The sequence below is a fragment of the Calypte anna genome, chromosome 3, assembly GCF_003957555.1.
Source record: "Calypte anna isolate BGI_N300 chromosome 3, bCalAnn1_v1.p, whole genome shotgun sequence".
In the NCBI taxonomy this organism is placed as follows: Eukaryota; Metazoa; Chordata; class Aves; order Apodiformes; family Trochilidae; genus Calypte; species Calypte anna.
The window spans coordinates 51046805-51068110 of record NC_044246.1 but is presented as its reverse complement, the minus strand read 5'-3'; the positions used below and the strand labels follow the sequence as shown (position 1 = coordinate 51068110).

General features: G+C 42.0%; 2 protein-coding genes across 5 annotated transcripts in view; one reads left to right on the top strand and one right to left on the bottom strand.

Moving 5' to 3' along the window:
• Window positions 1-495: 495 nt before the first annotated feature.
• Window positions 496-7081, bottom strand: PCARE (photoreceptor cilium actin regulator). The gene is made up of 2 exons (XM_008504522.2): window positions 3339-7081; window positions 496-625 (listed from the first exon to the last, which is right to left on the bottom strand). Exons 1-2 carry the CDS (start codon window positions 7079-7081, stop codon window positions 496-498), a joined length of 3873 nt encoding a protein of 1290 aa, XP_008502744.2.
• A 3589-nt stretch (window positions 7082-10670) lies between these two features.
• The window catches only part of CLIP4 (CAP-Gly domain containing linker protein family member 4), a 35454-nt gene continuing 24818 nt past the window's right edge, over window positions 10671-21306 (top strand). The window contains exons 1-6 of one of the 4 annotated variants that reach the window (XM_030446937.1): window positions 10671-10773; window positions 14237-14283; window positions 14785-14931; window positions 18639-18778; window positions 20192-20285; window positions 21009-21170. In XM_030446937.1, the coding sequence (XP_030302797.1) occupies window positions 14799-14931; window positions 18639-18778; window positions 20192-20285; window positions 21009-21170 (529 nt within the window). In that variant the 5' untranslated portion in view covers window positions 10671-10773; window positions 14237-14283; window positions 14785-14798. Of the gene's footprint in view, window positions 10774-14236; window positions 14284-14784; window positions 14932-16020; window positions 16073-18638; window positions 18779-20191; window positions 20286-21008; window positions 21171-21306 lie in introns of those variants that run through there. The other 3 variants (XM_030446938.1, XM_030446940.1, XM_030446939.1) reach the window with 3 other exon arrangements.

Here is a 21306-nt window from a genome sequence, read left to right as displayed (position 1 = left end):
CTGTCTGCTTGTGTTCTACCCACTTAGGGAAGAGATTTTTCTTTGATTATGCCATTGATGGTTTTGCAAGAAAACTCAATTGGTTAAGGATGTTACCTCCCCCTAGGAGATGCTGAAGCAGCTGCTTTTTACATGACTGAAACTGTGATGCTATCTTAAATAAACAGTGTATCAAACAGTGGTAATTTCTGATAGGTTTTTTTACTCCTTTATCTAAACAGTGAAACAGAGGACATGGGTATAGGTCCTATATCAAGCCAATTTGCCTCAGACTCACCCAGCTGCAAAGTGTTTCTTCTGTTCAGTGTAGATCTTTCAGTCGAACCATGAAAGGGGAAGCAGATGACTTTCATTGGATTGGTTTTTTGCATGATAAAAACCTGATATGCCATGATACTGTTTTCCAAAAAGTGAAGCCACATTTGGGAGGCTTGCTTCCTCTCTTCAGGGCCTAAGGCCTTGCTAGTGCCTCTGCCTTGGTGGGTACTTCTGCCATTAGTCCCTCTGCAGCCCCTGGCCCACAACATAAAGCTCAGGGTGGGAAGAGGATCTCTTAGACTCTTTCATTTCAGGAGTACAAGGGCTGTTCCAAGAGTCATCTGCTTTTCTAGCGCCCTCCTCCAAGCTGTAGAAGGAAAGATGCTTAAGTTAAGAGGCTAATGAATTGTGACTTTTTAAAAGAGTGCTGATCATACCATGTTAACCCATAAAGCACAAATGCTGCACACTACTGTCATTCCCTGCCCTCTTCCTGTATACACAATCTTTATGCGCACTGTCCAGATTTTATTCTTGTGATGCCAAATGCACCGTACTGTCCCCTCCCAAAATTATCTTGGGAAGCAAAAATTTTGTATGTTTAACAGGGGCTCCATGTGAATCTGGATTCACTTGCAGGTAGAAACAGATTTGAGTGAAGTGTTTTGTTTCCGACTCTACTGGAGGGAAGGTCCCTGCTTGGCATGGTTACAGTGAATTCTGAGTATGCCAGCATGACTGTGGGATGTGTATTGTGGTGGTATAGAATCATAGAATCATAGAATTGGCTGGGTTGGGAGGGACCTCAGAGATCATCAAGTCCAACCCTTGATACACTACTGCTGCAGTTACCAGACCATGGCACTGAGTGCCACATCCAGTCTCTTTTTAAATATCTCCAGGGACGGAGAATCCACTACTTCCCTGGGCAGCCCATTCCAGTGTTTGATCACCCTCTCCGTAAAGAAATTCTTTCTAATGTCCAACCTAAACCTCCCCTGACACAACTTAAGACCGTGCCCTCTTGTCTTGCTGAGAGTTGCCTGGGAAAAGAGACCAACCCCCACCTGGCTACACCCTCCTTTCAGGTAGTGTAGAGAGTATAAATCTACCACTCTGGAGACACTGGGACACAGAAAGTGTGAGTGATGTTCCTGAGTCACACCGACAATCCCTGGAGACACAGGGATTTTATGAATCACAGTGGCACTAGTCATGAATATGTGCCTTCATGCTGAAATGTGCCCTATGTTGCTGTAACTAATCAAAGTGGTTTAAGTTCAACATGGGGAAATATTACAGAGCTATCTGGGAATCATTGTATTTGAAATATGTATGCTGCTAAACTGAATTAGCTTTCAACTACAAAGAAAACGTTATGTTCCTATTCTGACTAACAGTACTTTAGTGATTTGAACTGTTGAATGAAGATATTTATGATACATGACCAGTCATGAAACTAATGCAGAATCAAATATTCTCCAGTTGTGGAAGGTTTCACTTGGGCTACTTGCTTTGGGCCTGATTCAGTCAACCCAATCCATCCTCGAGCTGCCTTGAACAATATCTTACAGGCAAGAGCATTTAATCCTCCTATTTAATCCTTGTTATGTCTTCATAAGATGCCAACAACTGCTGATTGCTGTCAAATGACCAGACTTAGAAACCAGTTAGCTCAGTCTGTCTATCCACAGATTGTCCCAATGTGAACCGGTTGTATTGACTTTGAGCTCCAAAACATGAAAGTGAAACTCTTGTCCAGCTACCCTAATACTAACCCCAAAAGTTCTAGCACCAGCTCTAGTTTGGGCTAAAAGTGTTTTAAGTACTGATATCCCTTACAGCATGGGATAGGCAGGAGACATCCTTGGGAAAAGAGCCTTCTACAAAAGCAGTGATTATGCATGAGACATGCAAATTTACACATAACATTGACATGGACTGCTTGTCCAATTGTGCAATTACAAGTGCACTTTTATCTCCTGTTAGGGTTTTGTATTGCAGTCCCTATTCATGAGGACAAGTCATGTGATTTCAGCTGTTCTGAAACTACTCCTCACTTGAATAAAGTTTACTTGAGAAGGGTCTTAATCTTCTTGTAGCTTAGAGCATAATAGACTTAAACATCCTGCTAAGTAACTATAATAACAACATTTTGTACCTCCAGGCTGCTTGATCCTTGAGAATTCCCAAATATCCATTTCTGTTTCCTGTCTGATCTTGTGATTTTTATTTTTTTTAAGTGGTAGAGAAAATTTAAAGCTAAGAGCAGATTTTATAAAATCAGAATGGTTTTCAAACCAATGGCTGCAAATGTGGAATTGTGTGTGTTGATGCTTCAGTTTCTTTAAACTGATTTTTTCAGAGCAATGAATATTCGGTAGCCATGAGAGGTTTTTCCATTTTAAAAACTGGGTTTTGGCTGTGGATCCTTCAGCCTTGAAATCAGCACCTGAATACAAAAGCCTACATAAGAAGTTCAAAATTTCAAGTCCTAGTTACGTCCATGCATATCCTTGCCTACCCATTATCTGTCTGCCATTCTTGCCAGCTGATTTAGATGTTCTAGTACAGATTTCAGCTGACCAGTCTACTGGCTTAGAGGCTGATGTTAGGAATGATACTCTTCCACTTGGTGCAAGCCTACCCTAGCATCCATTTATAACCTGAGTGTTACTTCAGAACTTTTAAGAATTGAACGTGGAGTCCTTAGCACCCATCCAAATAAGGGGAGTTCTGTGCCATAAAAACAGCACTGAATTTTCCCTGGGGTGGCTGATGTGCTTGAGCAAGCCATGGAGATGTAATTCTTCACTTTATTCAAACTGGTAGTCAACTGAAATCTGAAGCAAGATAGAATAGGCTAGGCTAGGCTGGGCTAGACTAGGATATTTCAGTTGGAAGGGACCTACAGGGATCATCTTGTGCACCTACAGTGTTGTCTTTGCCCAGCCATCTGCACATGAACAAGCCACACTTTTGGGCAGTCTCTTAACAACATTAAATTCCCATGAGACGTTTAGGAAGCCAACGCAAAGCTGTACTCATGCTTTCTTGGCCTAAAGAAGAAAGTTCCTTACCTTGCTTGGTTAAGCATGGGTTCACTGACAGCTGCTGCAGGAGCTGGAAGACGGAACTGGACTCCTGGCTGGCAGTCAGAGAAACTTCTCGGAAATTGCTGAGGACTGGCAGCACCTAGGGAGAGCTTTCTGGTCCTGTCTCCAGGCTGCTGGAAAAGCAGATTGCTCTTTTGGGTAAGCGGTGAAGCTATAGGCTGGCGGGTCACCTCTGCAGCAGGTTTGTTGGGTTCCAGTGAAGGTCTGGCTTCAAATAGGGAAGAAGTGGCCCGGCAAAATATCGAACGGACATTGCTGCTTCTCTTGGAGGAGGGGAGCTGGTGCTCCTCCCCAGCATCCAGCCCAGCTCTCAGCCCCTTGTGGAAGCGTGATGGGGAGGTTGGTGGAGAGGGGGTGATGAGAAATGGAGGGGGGCTTGGGTCTCGGCTGTAGGCTGGGGAGCCCGGCATTCGCTGTAGCACTGGGGAGCTTTGCTTGTGCCCTGTGGGAGGGCTGAGTGGCTTTCGCTGTGGTGGTGGAGAGGGCAGCTTCTTCTGCAAAGGTGGGCTGGGCATCCTGGGGCTAGAGGGGGGACTGGGTTTCCTCTGCATGGTGGGTGAGCTGGGCTGTGGATTGCTCGAAGCCTGCAGAGAGTGCCGGTGGTATGTTGGCGGGCTGAAAAAACGTTTCTCTGTTGGTGGAGAAGGAGGAGTTCTTGTTGGGCAGACCTTCCTGGCAAATACTGACCCTTTTTCACTTCTCCTGGGTGAACTGGGTGAACTATGCTTCTGGGATTGTACTGAAGTTGCAGGTGAACTAGGCTCTTTGCTCTCTGAGCTGCTGCTGCCTGATTTTGACACCCCACTGGGATTTTGAAGAGGAATAATTTTATGGGTTTGCTTGTACAAATCTGCAGCCTCTTTTCTCTGGGTCGCCAATATCTCCTCCTGGGTAGGGATGCGCACATTTGTAGGGTTGAGCTCTAGAGAGTACCTTTTCAGCTTCTCGTCCCCTGATCCAGTATTCCTTACACCTTTGTTAGTGATCACAGTGGGTCTGTTGGTATTTTTACTTGGCAATAAGTCAATGGACTGAAGGGAGGCTTTAATTTTGGGGGAAACTTTTGATCTCTTTGTAGCATGGAGTTCTGTTTGTACAGGATTTTTGGCATCTTCTGAAGAGTTTCCTTCTATTCTTGAAGTTTCTTCAGGCACAGGTAAGTCGAAAAAATTGTCCATTAGCATTTCAGATGGTGGGGGAGGCAGATTCTCAATGTCTTCATCAGTCTCTTCCTTTGTGTCCTTTAATTCTTCAGCTGGTGGAGAAAGGGCATTTGGAAAGTTTGAAGGAACTCCATTGGTGTTTGAAGGGTTTGTTTCTTCTACTGGTGAAATGCGATGCTTAAGATTTAAAGGTGCCAGGCCTCTCTGCAACTGAATGGTAGATGGGATGACTGGAAGTTCAAATTTTCTGATGCACTTGATTGGTCCTAAAGATCTTAAAGGTGCCACTTTCACAAGATCATCAGAAGGACTGAATGTTTCAATAAGCTTTTTGACAGACTGTCGAGGGGCACAGATACTGCCACTGGATATTTTTGTTCCAGGAGGCTCCTTTTCTTTGCTTTCTGATGTCTCCTGGGTGGGCACAGTAGCTCTCAAAGGCTTCCTGCCTCTTTTCTGATTCAGCTGATGGGCAGGATTTTGATCAACCATGGACAAAGGAACTTTATCCTGGTTAGGCAGGATGCTGAAATTTTTTGAGAGGCAGGCCCTCAGTTTGCTGGATGACCTGGATGTAATTTGCTCATCCTGCAGACAGGGTGTTCTTCTTGACTCCCAAGGCTCTGGCTTGTTATCTGTACCCTTCTTTTCATAAAACATTTCCAGCCTTTTGCTCAGCTCTTTTTGAGTTCTTTGAAGCTCTAGGAGGGTTGGATCCTCTGCCTGGCTTCTGAGGGACTCCTCTGACCTGGACCGTCTTTGTTTCCTGAAGGTTTTCTGGCTGCCTGTTGCTGTACTGGGTCTTGTTTTCAGGACTGCTCTTCCACTCTCATCCTCTATCCATTCCTTATGCCCAGATTTATCTGGGACAAACTTGATTTTTTCACTGATGGCATCTTTCATCTTCAGAATAATTTCCTCTGTTTCTGCATTCTCTGCCCTCTTGATGGACTGCCTTTGTGTGTTATCAGTGACTGCAGGTGAAGACAGGGGCCTCTTTGGCAGATCATCCTTCCCCACTTCTGATAAGCTTGTGTTGTCATCATCTTCCCCTAGGGTGCTTCCTTCATCATCATCATAATCAGAAGGGAAATGTGTTGATTCACAGATTTTGAAATGTTCATCTTCCTGAGTAGAGTCAGACTGGAAGGAATTGTAAGTATGGCTTTTGCTCAAGAATGCATATTGAGGCATAGCAGAAGCTCCTTCTGGTACTCCACCCTGACAAGAATCGGCTCCCCTGCTTTGCATGGCTGAACAAAATATATCTGTAAAATGCCTTTCAAGCGCACAGTCATGGGATGCAGCTGTGCTTGGTGACACTGTGCCATCCTGCACGTGCTCCACTGTTCTGGCATGCTTCTGGGACAGATGTCCACGTGGGTAGGAATCATAGCTTGCCTGCCCTCCATGCTGGCTGAGAGCACTGAACTCTTTCAGGGATTCACTGTCCACGCCAATGCCACTGTCCTCAGAACAGAGAGTTCTGTCATCACCATGGGACTGAGAGCGTCCCACTGCTGAGGCTTCAAGCAGCCTTACTGTTCGTAGCAGACGTTCATCAAAGCTTTGCTTTGCTTTCAGTTTTCCTTCCAATTTGCTTGCAGCAGACTGCAGGTATCTGCATGTCTCTTGCAGGGCGTCGGAGGTGAGCAAGGCCAGCGTCCCACTCAGTGACTTCATTTTATTGACTGTGTATTGCAGTAGTTGTTGCAGAAGATCGGGGTGCTCCTTCAAATCACCTGTTTCAACTGGCCATGCCAGGTTCCCACCTACATCTTTGAGAAGATTTTCCCCATCACTGGCAATTTCTTCTAGGAGCTGGTTGATTTCATCAAAGCGAAGCATGAGGAAGCTTACCATTTGCTGTAGGAAGAGCTGTGTTTGGGTAGCCTGGCTGGCCATGTGGATTATAGTTTCATACTTAGAGAGGTTAGGATTTAAGAAGGCATATGCACTCTGATGAGCCTTAACAAGCACTTCTGGGAAATCTACTTTTTCCTCTGTCTCACAAGGGGCCAAAAGGGACTTTTCTTTAATTTTTCTAGGTCGACCTTGCTTTTCCAGCTTGTGATTTTTTTGCTTCTTTCCTTTCTTTGGCATTTGCTTTGCATTGCTTTCATTCTTGTCATCCCAAATGAAAGCTGATCCTTCTGACTCACAGGAGTTTTGCTTTCTGATCTGTATGGCCTCAGTTATGTGTTTTTGAGACTCAATCAGTTCAGACATAACAACTTCAGCATCTATTGCTGTCCTCTCAATTTTGTCTTCCCTGGAAATCTGGCTATCTGAATTATCCTTGGAAGATAACAGCAAATTATCATTTTTGTCCTGTTCTGACAGCTTATCCTCCTTTTCTCCCATGTATTTTCTCCCATATTGGTGGAGTTCATCAGAATTGTAGCAAGATGAACCTTTAACCAGCATAGGTATTCCTTTATCTCCTGGATCAATATGCAAAATCCTTTTGGGTTTATTCAAACTCTTAAGACTAGTTCTTGCAATAGTATTAGCAAGCTCACTGTGAGAGGGAGTGCACCCCATCTTTTCTCTATCTCTGGTTTTATTTTTGATTAAAAATCCAGGTGAATTAGGGAAAACACAACAAAGAATCAAACTCACTGTTTCATCCCGAACTTCCGGCTGGCTTTTTTCTCATGAGTTTTCCATCACAATCCCAGTTTTGTTCTCAGTTTTCATTGTTTGCCTCAAAATCTCATGTGCTTAGTGCCTAGGATCTGCTCTAGAAGTTGTGCACTGTTCCATTATACATTCCAATTTAGGTTTTCTTCTTTGATTCAAAAAAGAAGTGTGAAATCCCTGCTGGATTTAGAGCTAATGGATTAAGAGGACTTGCGTGCCTTACTTCTGTCTTGACAGATGTCTGCTACAAATAAGATTTAAAGCTCATTAGAGTAAGCAGGCACCAGCCAGTCAGCACTCATGTTGTTTTTATAAAGGCAGATTTTTTTTTTTTGCACTATATTGGGAGGCAAGAGGACTGGATACCTATCCCCCTTTTTGGCCCTTGTTGCAAAATCAACACAATATTGAATGCAGAGATGAAGAGACTGTATTTTGAAGACTTTTTAAAGGGAAACAATTTGAACAGGTATGGAAATGCCATTAGGTACTCCTTAACCAAGAGAAATGTGACCTTGTCCAATTATGTACCCATGGAGAATAAGATTCAAAACCAAATGGGTTAGAGATGCCTCTTAGATTTCTGCCTTGAAAGTCTTCAAAATTTCTCCTACTTGCAAGTGACATGCTGCTTACTTTTTCCTTCTGAGACTTCCAAACAAGGCTTTTTGTTTTTTTTCCCCTCAGGCGATCATTCTTGGAAAGTATTTTTTTTCTCTTCTAGGTAGCTTCCCAGCCTGAAAATCCAAACTACATAACAGCATTTGCAGAATAAGTTTTGCATGTATTGTTAAGATGGTGTCTGCATCTAATGGATATAAACTATAAAATTTCAGATTAAAAAAAAAAAAAGTAAATGAAAATTAAGTTTTTCCTTTCTCTGAGTGTCTTGTGATAAATTTGTTTTTTTTATAAAAGTGACTTCCTTGCCATTATTCATTAACAGATTAAAACCTGAAGAAAAAAAGCTGCTGCCTGGCAGTATGGTATGCCACGGCAGCCATCCTGGGGTGAGTCCTAATGCATGCATGTGTGGGGAGCAGACATTGACTCTGGAGAGAGGGTGATCTCCTTTCACTGCCTGGGCACTAATGAGAGAGGCTCATTAATGAGAGTGGCTGTCGGTGAAGTGCTATGCTTGAGGCTGTGGATCCAGAAATGGTAGATGTAAGTTGAGGAGCTGGGGGCTGGTATGCCTCAGCAGAAACTGCACAGGGCAAATTACATGTTGGGGTGCTGGCTGATGCTTGGAGGAAGGAAGGGTGGCATGTACCTCAGGAGATAATTGGCGGGGATGGAAAGACTGGCAAGGAGCAGAAGCCTTTGTTGTAAGAGAGAGATGTCTGAGGTTAGTTACACAACTCCTTGTTCCACACCCGTCTCTGAGGGTAGCTCCTGGAGGAGTATCCATTGTCTTTTGAACATGTTTGCTGTCACAAAGCAAAAAGTGGTGTATTAGTGTGGTCACTTTCAGAACCTCTCTGCTGCCCTAATCTTTGCTCTAGAGTGGCTTGACTTGAATTTTCAGTGTCTTCCAAAGCCATTTAAATGATCCCTTTCCTCTGACACATGAACTTGTGTAGATGATTGAACTGGTTAATAACCCCCTGTTTCTGCCCACAGGAGAAAAAAGAACTGAAATAATATTTTCGTTAAAACCTGCTTGTTGCACACAAAGATTGTTTCCTCATCTTCTTCCCAAGGTGGTCAGAGGTGCTGCAGCCCATTATTTTGAATTCTCCAGGTGCTCAGCAACTCTGCAGCCATGGCAAATGAGTTAGGCATCAGAGGCTGAACAGACTTTTATTTCAACTCACATCCTGGCACAGAGGAGTGGCTGACAAAGATATTATGTAAAAGGTGCAGAATGAGGTTTAAATATTTTTAAAAAATCTTCCATTGCAGGGCCCAGGGGTGCAAGTCAGGACACACAGGGGTTTTGTCAGGCAAAGGTTCCAAGTCTCCTTTGCAATTGCAGCACTAAATAACAGGATTCACTCTGAGCTAAAACTCTTGGGTGTTTTCCCTTTAGTGCTCCAACCAGAAGGATGTTCCAGAATGCAAGATGCTTTTCTGTGGTGCTTGCATAAAAGTATTTACACACAATTTTGTTAACACACCATTTTCCATGGTTTATGGCAGATGGTAACCATACCCTCTGTCTCAGCTTTCGCTCTCCTGCATTAAACAAGCCATGCTCTGGTACCTTCCTAAAATAGACTGGGTTTTTTTCGTTTTGTTTTGTTTTGTTTTTTACTGTGCAAGCAAATAATCTCTGAAAAGCTGGATTATCTGCCTCTTGCTGAAAAAGAGTGGTTAGAACTGTGTGCAATTTCCTAAGGGGATAGCAGACCTGCTGGCATGCCTACTTCCCTGCCACAACACTCCAGTTATGCATCCAAAGGCATGTGTTTGGTTTTTTTGGGGTTTTTTTATGCCATTGCATCGCATTAGTAATGATGTTAATTTTGTAACTGTCAACTACAATTGCATCTTTCTCTTCCTCAGTCACTTCCATGAGATGATCCTGTTCATCTTCTATTAGTTCACTCCTTTTTAATCACAGTTCTTTCTGTTTTGTGTCGTCAGTTTTCAGTTTTTTTTTTCCTGCCAAAATCAGTGAAGGAAAACCTGAAACAAAGATTAAATACCTCAGAATGTCATTGGTAATCTTTCTTTTCTTTGCCTTTTCCAAAGTATGGAAAATGTCCTAGAAATGGAAGAATTACCTTAATTTTTCTGTGGCCATCTGTTACCACATTAACTAGCACAACTGCAGCTCAGTGTTCCATCAGCTTTGAGGTCTGTGGGATGTGAGAACACATACACCTCTTGAGTTTTTCCAGTACCTCACTTGAGGTAATTTCCACTTGTCATTCCCATTATTCATCCTGCCTCCCCTGTACAATTAATACTATTACTGGAAAAAAACAAGAACAAATTGGTTATAAACATCAGTTACATTTACTGAACAGTGACACACATTGCGCACAAAAATATTGTGATTATGTGTCCCGACTTCAGACCAGAAGACAATTTTTTCATGATGAGAACAGGCGGACATGGGAACGATGTCCCCAGGGAGTCGGTGGGTTCCCCAACGCTGGGCGCTCGGCAATACAAGGCAAGATCCAGCTTGTCAAGGGCCATCCCATCTAAGCCAGGCTCCTGCCCAGAAGGGCTGGAACAGATGATCCTTTAGGTGCCTTCCAGCCGGACATTCTATGATTCTATGACTTTTACCCCGGCGCTGCCGATTTGGTAACCGCTGGGGAGCCGCCCGCGTCCCCACGCCCCGTGTTCCGGGCACCTGCGCGGCACCCCCGCCCTCACCCCACACTCCTCCCGGCGCCGCCGCCGCCGCTGCCGCAGACACACCGGGAGGGGGCGGGGCCACCAGGGAGATGCTGGCCGCCGATTGGCCGGCGTGGGGAAGGGCGGGGCTACCAGGGAGGTGCTGGTCGCCGATTGGCCGGCGTGGGGAGGGGCGGAGCCAGAGCCGGGGCCAGGGCTGAGGCTGGGGCCTGTCTGATCTTCAGCTGCGGGCAGGGGGCCCGAGGGCCGGCGGGCTGCGCTCTCCCCGCCGAGAGGAGGTAGGGCTGGGGGCTCACTCCCTTCTTCCCTCCCCCTCATTCTCCCCTGCACCTTCTCATTCTCCCCTGCACCTTCTCATTCTCCCCTGCACCTTCTCATTCTCCCTTCCACCGTCTCATTCTCCCTTCCACCGTCTCATTCTCCCTTCCACCGTCTCATTCTCCCTTCCACCGTCTCATTCTCCCTTCCACCTTCTCATTCTCCCTTCCACCGTCTCATTCTCCCTTCCACCTTCTCATTCTCCCTTCCACCTTCTCATTCTCCCTTCCACCTTCTCATTCTCCCTTCCACCTTCTCATTATCCCACCCCCCCCTTCTCGTTCTGCCCTCCCCCTTTTCATTCTGCCTCCCCTCCTTTTCATTCTGACCCCCCTTCTCTTACTCCTCTCCCTCCTTCTCATTCTGCCCCCCCCTTTTCATTCTGCCCTCCCCCTTCTCATTCTCCCAACCTCCTCTCCCCCCTCTCCCCCTCCCTTCTTTCCCCCTCCTCCTCTTTCTCCCCTCTTTTCCTTCCCCTCCCCGCTACGAACCAGAACCGGCACCTGGTGTCCTCTCTTCCCTTCCCTTCCGCACAGACCGGGGGGCGGGCGGCCTGGGTTCGCCCCTGTTCCCTCCCTCCCCCAAGTGCGGACACCCTGATGGGCAGACGGGCTGGGGTTGTGTAGGGCGAGGGGTCAAGGCGGTAGCCCCGTGTGGGGAAGGGGAATGGGAAGCGGGGTTGCGGTGGATGGCGATGCGGTCGCACCTGAGGTGAAGGCCGAGTCCCCCGGGAAGGAGGGGGGTGCTGGCAACCGCCTCCCGGTTCGCGCCTGAGCTCTACCCGGCTCTGTGCTGCGGGAGCTTGGGAGGAGCGGGGTCAAGTGGGACACAGCTTTCAAACCTGGCTTCCCGAGAGCTTCCCTTCACCTTCCCAAAACCAAATGCAGTGTTCCGAGAAGGCCCCGCACACCGGTAGAAAAACCAGTCCTGACATACCTCTGCTGTAGGTCTGATGGCAGCGGTATTGTCTGTGCAAGAGTCTTGTTCTCTGAACTTAGTTTTTCTTCTTAACCATATATAAGTATGCAGTAAGTGGGCCATGTGCATGGTTATTGTCAAAAATAGCATCACAAGCTCTGCTGTCAAGGCCCTAGCACGCAATTGTATTTCGTTACTTGAAGTGCATTTGCAAGGTTGTTTTTATAGCACTTGCAGGAAATCCTTTAGTCACGCTTTAACTCAAAATTGCAAATTACAAAATCTTCAGTATGAAAAAAAATCGAATCCTATATTACACAACTCTTTGTATTTTTTTTCCTCCCCCGGTGATATTTCTATTTTTTGTTCTCAGATTTAATTCAGTTAGAAGAATGTATGGCTGGCAAATTGTAAGCATGATATGCCCTGCTGTGCTAAGATGTGCTTCGTGTGGTAGTTTGTGTGTAGGGAAATCACTGCTCTCCCTGAAGACCTTCCATTCCCTTTCACCAGGAATTCCTTAGCTGAGTCTGTAAATCTTGGATATTATGAATAATGCAGGACATTGTGCTTTTGCTCAGAACAGAAGCCATTATGAGGACAGTGACTGTTTGTCTTTCCCCTTTCTTTGAAATAGTTTAGAGTCTTTCACATTTCCTTTGGCTTTCCTGGTATGTGTGTGTGACATCAACTGGTTGTTAATGTCTGAGCTAGCAGCTTCTGGAGATAGTCAAAAGTGCAGAACATGTTGTTGCCTTGATATTGCATGGTTCAGTATTGCGTTGTGACACAGTAAAATATTTTTAGATACAAATTAAAATCCCATAATGTGCACATTTAAGACAGGACATTAGTGTCAACATGTGAAGCCATTCTTTAGAGAGTTGAGTTGGCAAAGGCATTGTAGCACAGGGGTCTTCACGTCACCTGTGCAGCAACGCAAGTTGTTTCGCTGCCCACTTTACTTCAGTAGTTTGTGTGCTGAATTCTTTTCCCTTTTGTGACAGTGAATTTTCCGAGCTGGCCCCTCAGAATAAAGGATGCCCTAGATAATTGCAAACACACATTCTGTTCTATTTGGTCTCCTGTTCTGTGTGGAAGTCTTTTTGGTATTAATTTTTACATGTATGTTAATTTCTAGTTTCAGCAACTTGTGTCATCATGCTTTACAAATCTCGCCTGTTACTCTTCCTTAAGATCTGCTCAATCAGGTCTGGCTACTTTTAATTGTTTTTCTTTTGTTTCCTCAGTGTTGCAACAGCACTGTGCAAAAATCTTATGTTTCCTTTATTGTCTTTTTCAGACTTGACAGGTTCAGCTATTATCTCTTCTATACTCATGCATAACAATTGTTCCTTTGTGCATTTCATTAGTGTTTGATGTGCTACCTGTGAAATAATGTTGTAGATTCCTGTTTTACAGAGCTTTGCCTTAGCCTCTGAACAAACAATCAGATAGTAGGAGACTTGTTTCACTGTTGCTTTTAAATGTAATTAGTGACTTGCAGTTTAAGAGACTTTCTAGTACCTCATACAAGAAAGCTGTTGCTGTCATGCTTATGATGACTCTGAGAATAAAGCCATTCTGAAGGTAAACTCTTAAATTTTCTTGTCTGGATGAAAATAGTAATTGAAATGATTGATGATATTTTTGGCTTTGTTGAATCTATGTTTAAGCCAATGCAATTTAATAATGCCATGAGAAGAAATAGCCCTGCCTGTCCCAGTTGCCTCCTCCTTGATCTTCTTTTTGTGCCAGCACATGTGTTTCTACAGCTGCCTAAGACTGAGAAAACAAACTACTTGGAGAAAATGAGCGTTTTATGCAAACCAATTTTCCAAGTTGAGAACAGGATGAACTGTGCATTGTGTGCAAGAAAGGGAGGTTCTTGTTTATTTACTTCAAGATTAGTGTTTATAGTCCACTGCTAAAATGTCTTTTGTATTAGAATGTGAGTTTTGCCAATCGTGTGACAGATTTATTTGGCAGAATACTAGAATAAATTACACACATAGCCTGTTGTAAGATACAAACCCCCCAAAAAGTCTTAAAACCAGACTATGCTGTTTTTCCTGTTTACTCGTGTGTAAATTATTTAAAATAAAACCAAACATTCCTTGAAGCTCTATTAAGTCTTTATGTCAAGCAAAGTGACTAAACAAATTTCTGAGTAAAGAGCACTGTATAGCGATCTCCAGAATAAAAAAAATTAAGTTGTTTAGTAGAAGCACTGCTTTTACCCTGAGTATTTGAGCATGCAAATTGAAGATACAAAATTTCAGTTTTTCAGCTGTGACATGTAGTCTCCAATAGTGCAATAATGCTTGTTTGTACTGAGAATAATGATTTTGTTATTTCTTACAGAATTTGCCCAAGTAGATGTCTCAGACATGGTAGTCAGCTCTCCTCTGATCTTAGAATGCTCACTGTAACTAGAATGTAAATTGGCCTGGTTGTTAGAAAATGTCACTGTAATGATTGCATGGCATTTGTTCTTTCTCCTAGGTTGCTCTGACTGGAAACAGCACCAGATTGAAGGTTGCAACACTGTGGTAAGTATGCTATTTTAAAACATAGAAGGCAAGAAGCTGACATGGAATCAGGAGACCAGTAGTGAATCACTCTGTGATTAATTGTCTACAGCTTTGTGTGGGAAGATTGAAATGCTAAGAACATAAAAGAGGAGAAAGTGGTACCCGGTAGCATGTTCTTGCTCTGATGGTTCACATTTTCAAAAAACACACTCCATCATTATCACTGTGTGGTTGCTAATTATAGCATTGTTATTTTCCCCACTGCTTAAGTGGAAAGTTGGGGAGAAATATCATGTTTTCCTATAATAACATGCAAGTTTCATAATGAAATCAAAACTAAAAGTTGCCTCACCTTGACATCATGCTCTATTAATTGACTTTATTAATTTGTAGAATGTGATAGTTTATGTTTGCAAAGAGGAAGGATTTTAGACTCATTGCACATCCTATCTCATTACAATAGAAGTAATCCAAAATATTTCTAAGGTGGTGATTTATTAGTTTTTTTCCCTCCTAAAGTGGCTTTCTAGAAGATGACCATAGAGGATATCCCAGAACCTTCATTAGAAGGGAATTCCTTCATCGAAAGAGATCGATTCTTATTCCCAAACTGTGAAACATCTGTTACTTTTTCTGTTGCTGCAGCACCAATGCCTTTAGACTGTGGTATGTACGTTTAACAGAAAATTAATGTGCAATCAGCAGAGAATAAATTTGAATAATAATTTTTAAGAAAAGCTATCAACTCTCTTAATTTATTCCTTCTTTTCTGAAAAAGCTAGTACTTGTTAAATGAATTTTCTTTTATTTTTTTTAAAGGAAATGAAAGATGAAGACCCATGCTTTTTCTGTTTTTCCTACTGCATAGATTTTAGATTTTAATGTATTTTCTTTCTAACCATTTCTTCTGTGTGTGTGGTCAGGTGTTGGTAGGTTTTGTACATCTCGATGTAGAACTGGATAGTTTGGTTAGATGTAAAATTGCAGTAATTAAATTTAGTTAAGCATTTACATCACGTTTAATACCTCTAGAATCATACTTTTCCTCAAGCTTTCATTATGTAGACAGTAGACTATAGACTGTTTCTGTTGGAATTGTAGATATGTGTGGTGTTAAGGACTGAAATGAGTGTTAGAAAATTCTAGCAAGTATTGGTAATCAGTGTTTGAAATCATGATGACTTGTCTGACTATGTTTAAATCATAATACTTTAAACAGGATATCTAATATATTAAAATATCACTGTAGGTAAGGATCTTCATACAATTACAGTGCCTTTGAACATTGCAGAGGATGCTAATAGCATTTATAAACCTTAAAAATTGCTGCCTCCACCTCGTATTTTTCCCCTGCATTGATTACAGCAATTAGCTATTTTCAAGAAAAATAAATACATGTAATGTTTTGTCTTTGGCCTACTCAGCATTCTTAAGACCCATTTGATGAATTACCACAGGCTGGAAATCATAACAGTCCCATAAGATACCTAATTATAGTACACAAACATGTGTTTGTACACATGTGTATAGTACACAAACATAGTTTAGCCTGGTACTCATAACTTGCCTGTCCTGTTCTATTATAAGTATTGCCATGATTTTTTCTATTCTGCTTTACTCTGCCTTGAAAATTTTTTTGTTCCTCCTTCTTTAAACGTTGTGTTGTGGCATCTTCTGATAACACTACAGTATCACTACTATCTGTCCTGCTTGGTCTGTGCCTACTCATTGAATGAAAAAAAATTCCTTTTTTAGGAGGTCATGGTCACCTGTGTAACAGTAATATCACTGAATCTGGATGAAGAAGGTAAAACCAAAACAGACAAAGAATCTTGTTCACTTCATTAAGTGTATTTATTTTTCCTTAATACACTTGAGCACTGTAATCAATGCATGTGGAAGATAGAACCAGAGACAGTAACATTTTGAACCATCCAGATACCTCTGTCAACCTTTCATGGTACTTTTTGTGCTAACAGATTTTCTGTATCATTTCAGCTGTATCGTTACAGCTGATCACCTGTTAAGCACTAATGGTGATTGTTATTAATACTTAATATATTCTCAGTTTTTTACCCAAGCATGCTGGTTTTAAGTCTGTTTATTAGAGATGATTTCTGATACATAATTTGGTTCAGGTTTGTAGCTAGAAATCTTTCTTGTAGAGCCTGAACAGTGAATTTGTGTAAGTTCATGAATGTTGGGTAGTGTCCCGGTTTAACACTGGCCCGGCGATTAAACCGAATAACAAACGCTCTCTATTAATCTCTCTCTGTTGATAAAGGAGAGAGAATAAGGGAGAGAGACTTATGGGTTGGAAACTAAACTACACAACTTTAATGAAACAGTAATGATAAATAGGTAAAATTACTAAATATATACAAATATACAGGAAAATGGAAACCACATTCCTCCCCCCTCTCCCCCAATAACTCTCACATCACCACCGAGGCTGTAGGGCAGCCCTGGGAAAGTCCAGGCTGGACTCCTGGAGTCGGCAGCAGTCGGGAACCGGAGGCAGGAACACACAGATATGGGCTGGGATGGATCAGGACCACAGGCAGACGAACGGACAGGATCCTTCCAGGATGCCGGGTGAAGGAAGGGAAGCAGGAAATCAGGAAAAGATCTGGCTCGGCCCTCGTGATGCCTCAAATTTATACTGAGTGTGACGTATATGGGATGGAATACTCTGTTTGGTCAATTCTGGTATCTATCTTGTCTGTTCCTCCCCAAAGGAGGGCTCAGGTGGGGCCTCTGTGTCCTCCTGGACGGTAAAATGTTTTCCTCAGAGCTGAGCAGTGTCCTTGGCTCTGCATACCAGTCTCTAGCAGTAACTATAAACATCAAGTGTTATCAGTCCTAGAAGCACACACACTGCATGAGAAACTTGCTGTTAATTTCAGCAAATGCAACTACTTACAAGGGACTTAGCTAAAAGCAAAAGTACAGAAACAGAAAATCACCTTTATCCTGGCCCAAACCAGGACAGGTAGTTTTTTGTTTACATCATAGATTTCAGCAATAGATGACTGTGGTTTATGTGCAAGTTTAATGTTAACAGTTAAATTGGTGGATCTGTGTCAATGCATGGAACACAGGTAAAAAGCCCACCTTGTGTAGTGTTGGGAGATGAGGGATTTGGATTTTTTTACATGCTGGGTGCAACTAAAAATTTGTGCTGAATATTGGTGAAGTTGTCTCCTCTTTTGTTCTTGTTAGATCAAGGCAGTGCAGTTATATGGAGCTTGATTTTTGGTTATCTAGAGTCCCTTTGTTCTTTTATCTGCTAATCCAGTCTGAAGGTGTGGTATGTTCCTTTTTTTGAGGAAAAGATGGTGATTCATCATTACATAGTTTATACCATGTCATGTGTATGCACTTTAGGTGGCTGTTGCTCTATTTTACTTGACCTATATCTCTGTATCTGTGACTGGTGCAAACTGTCATTGTACATTTATTTGAAACAGTTTTAAAAGGCAACTCCCTGATAGCTGCTGCAGGGGTAAAAGTTTAGTGTTTTCCATGATTCAGTCATTTGCTAATGATAATAGACTGTGCTTCCATTCCCTCTTCTAATAGCCATTGCTATCTGGATTCTTTGATTTAATTTTCCGGGGCTAGAAGTAATTCCACAGATGTAGACATAGTTAGTGTACATATAGACACATACACTTGTAAGTAACATGAAATATCATACTTTAATACTGTGTTCTTTACATCTATATATTGTCTTGCCTGAGGCAACATGGGTATAAAATCTTAAAAGTTTTTTTTTTTTCCTGATCTTGGTTTGATGACAGGCTGTTACCTGCAGCTGCCACCAGCTGGGACTGATATTCATGACTGGGACAGATATTCATGAAATATCTGAAAATAATGGAGGCTATGGATTGCCTCCTTGATTTGTGCATGTGTTCATATTTTTGTATGTTTTATGTAAATTGTGATGAGAGAAGAAGGAAAAAACATGTTTTGTAGCACATGGAGAAATCATGTATGTGTTTAATCACTGAGAGATCAAGTAACTTACCTGTGCTTTGGAACAGTTCAGAATCAATAGTCTTTGGCTAGCTTGAAGCAAGAGTCAATCCCCATTAACATAATCACTGCATGTCTCTGTTAGTCCTTACCTAAACTTAAAATCAGTCTTGCAGTACCATTGTGTTGGTTGCTGATTCGGCTTTTTCAGAAATACAATACCTTATTATTAAAGGAAAAGTAGACCCAGATGTTAAAGAAGATTTTATAAAGTAATTCCACATTCTGACTTTCCAGTGCAGTAGTGAAGTGACTCCCCTTTACTGCTGAGTTTGAAAAACTAGATGCATGTGAAACTTAGAATAATACCTAATAACTCCTTTTTTTAACAGAGTTTTCCTTCTTCGATCCCAATGATGCAGAATGCCAAGAAATACTCTTCAACCCTGAAACATCAGTTTCTGAATTGTTTGCTATCTTAAGGCAGTGGGTTCCACAGGTCCAGCAGAATATTGATATTATTGGGAAGGAGGTGAGATATAAACAAAGGTCCTTGAATGCTTTCAAGTGGTAAAGAAATACTATGTTGATGATAAATAAAACCACTTCATTCAGAAGCAGAACTAGTCCTAAACACAGATATGGTTTCTGCCTTTTAACTGAGCAGTGCCTTGTATTCCACATCATAGAATCATAGTATGGTCTTAGTTGGAAGGGACCTTGAAGATCATCTGGTTCCAACCTCCCTGCATGGTCAGGAACATCTTCTCCTAGATGAGGTTGCTCCAAGCTCTAGCCCAGTTCTGGGCAATCTGCTCCAGTGTCTCACGGTGGTCACAATATAGAATTTCTTCTTTATATCTAGTTTAAATATACCCTCTTCCAGTTTAAAACCATTACTTCTTGTCCTATCACAACATGCTTTTGTGAAAAGTCCCTCTACAGCTTTCTTGTAAGGTCCCCTCATGTACTGGAAAGCTGCTATTATGTGTCCCCAGAACCTTCTTTTCTCTGGGGCTGAACACCCCAACTCTCTGAGCCTGTTCTCACAGGAGGAGAGTTACAGCCTTCTGATAATCTTTGTGGCACTCCTCTGGACTTGGTCCAACAGCTCCATGTCTTGTGGGCTCCAGAACTGGACACAGTATTCCAGGTGTGGTCTTATGAGAGCAGAGCAGAGTAGAGAGGTGGGAGAATCATCTGCTTTCATCTGGAAAGAGAAAGTAGATGGACAAAAATTCAGTACATTTAGATAGATGGTAGGAACAATGTTTCTTCTCAGAACAGTTGCTTAGATACCCTTCACCATGGTGTTTCAGTTTTCTTCTTAGCTGTAGCCATAGATGGATGAAGTTATAGTGAATGCTGACCTTAAGGACAGTGTTTTCAAGGCACAAAATGAGTTAGGAACTGAAATCTCTTTATGCAAACTGCAGTAGGCTGCTTTCTGAAGACACCTTGTTTCTGGGTGTTATTATTCCGTATTTCATTATTCCATTCTACTTTCTTATTTTTCTTCTTGATTACAGGCTTTTATAGATAGTTGGGGAAGTATAGTAAGGTGTCTTCCTGTTGGGCCCCCTTCCTGGGGGCTTTTTTATGGGGAGGGAGATGTAGAATTGAGAGATCAAAGAGCAAGGGGAGAGGGTTGAAGTCTCTGACCTGTTGTTCAGTTAAGCAGTTAACTTTTCAGCATGTTAGAAGAAGTAATGCAAAAAAGCTTTAAAATCTGTAAGCAATGAAGATTAACAATTTTCACATACTACTATTTATTGCTTTTGTGCATGTTGCTCAGTTTTGTAGTTGACAGTCTATGTTGGGTGACTTCTTTGCTCTTAGCCTTTGAAATGAATCCAGGAGTCAATATATCTGAAGTGACTTCCTGAATAATACTGATGTCAGAGATATGCCAGAGCTAAAATGTTGTTTTCCATTTGTCTCTCAGATCATTAAAAGGGGTTGCAATGTGAATGACAGAGATGGACTGACTGATATGACTCTCTTGCATTACACTTGCAAATCAGGGGCTCATGGTATTGGTGAGTAAAGAAATGTCATTATAGTCACGGAAACCTAATTAATTCACCAAGGCTAATCCCACTGACTGTTACAGAATGTTTCCCTCCAGGTTATTTTTTATTAGTGCTTGGTTTTGTCTCTTCTAGTTGCCACCAGAAAGGAAGGTACAGAATTGTAGCTTAGTTACCACTATGTGAGTTGGGGGTATTTGAGTTAGTGGTGTTAAACACAACAGTACCAGTTCAAACGTTTAGGTGACTGGCTAGTTTGGCTTTTATTTTCCCATCCTCATCATCTTGGAACACAATAATCTTTGTTTGCAATATTATGGTTGTCATTACTAGAAATAAGAGCATATTTAGCTGTGAATACCATACTAGTTTTCCTGTGTTGTGCTGCTTTCTTGTTTGGTTGGCTTTTCTGGTGTAGGTAGATCTTCTAATATAAGCTTCACCCCTGTGATCTGTAATTTTTTTTTCTTCCATCATATACTAATATACCTGTTTTTGACAGGTGACATTATTGACATTAGAGATAAACAGGCAATGGTGTTATATACTGTAGTAGAGATTTCAGCCCTTTATGATATAAGGCAAAGATTTCTGCATCCTAATTCTTAAAAGAAAGTCATAGTAATTCTGTTGTGAGCTTCGATGGTTTAACCTACATTATGTGTTACACATAAGCATATTCATGTTTTTTTTGAAGTCCTATGAATTTCTAATGCATAATTTACCTTGCAGGTGATGTTGAAACTGCTGTAAAATTTGCAACCCAGCTTATTGATTTGGGTGCTGATACCAGTTTACGCAGTCGCTGGACAAATATGAATTCCTTGCATTATGCTGCCTACTTTGATGTTCCAGAACTTATTAGTGTTATTTTGAAAAATGCAAAGCCAAAAGGTAGCCATTGTTATTTTTGTTTCTGTAGTTGTCTGTTGGAGTAGTTGTCTGTATTTTGTTATTTTCTTGACTCTAAGCTGGTGTATTGTGGTCTTTAAGTGTGGGGTTTGTTTATCCATAAATACATAACTTTACT

What these genes read in the sequence shown, in the direction of transcription:
- PCARE (XM_008504522.2), bottom strand. Translation starts at nt 7,081, where the DNA reads ATGGGGTGCACTCCCTCTCACAGTGAGCTTGCTAATACTATTGCAAGA. An exon ending in CCCATGCTTAACCAAGCAAG is followed by an intron (nt 626 to 3,338) that starts GTAAGGAACTTT and finishes TTCCTTCTACAG; the next exon opens with CTTGGAGGAGGGCGCTAGAA.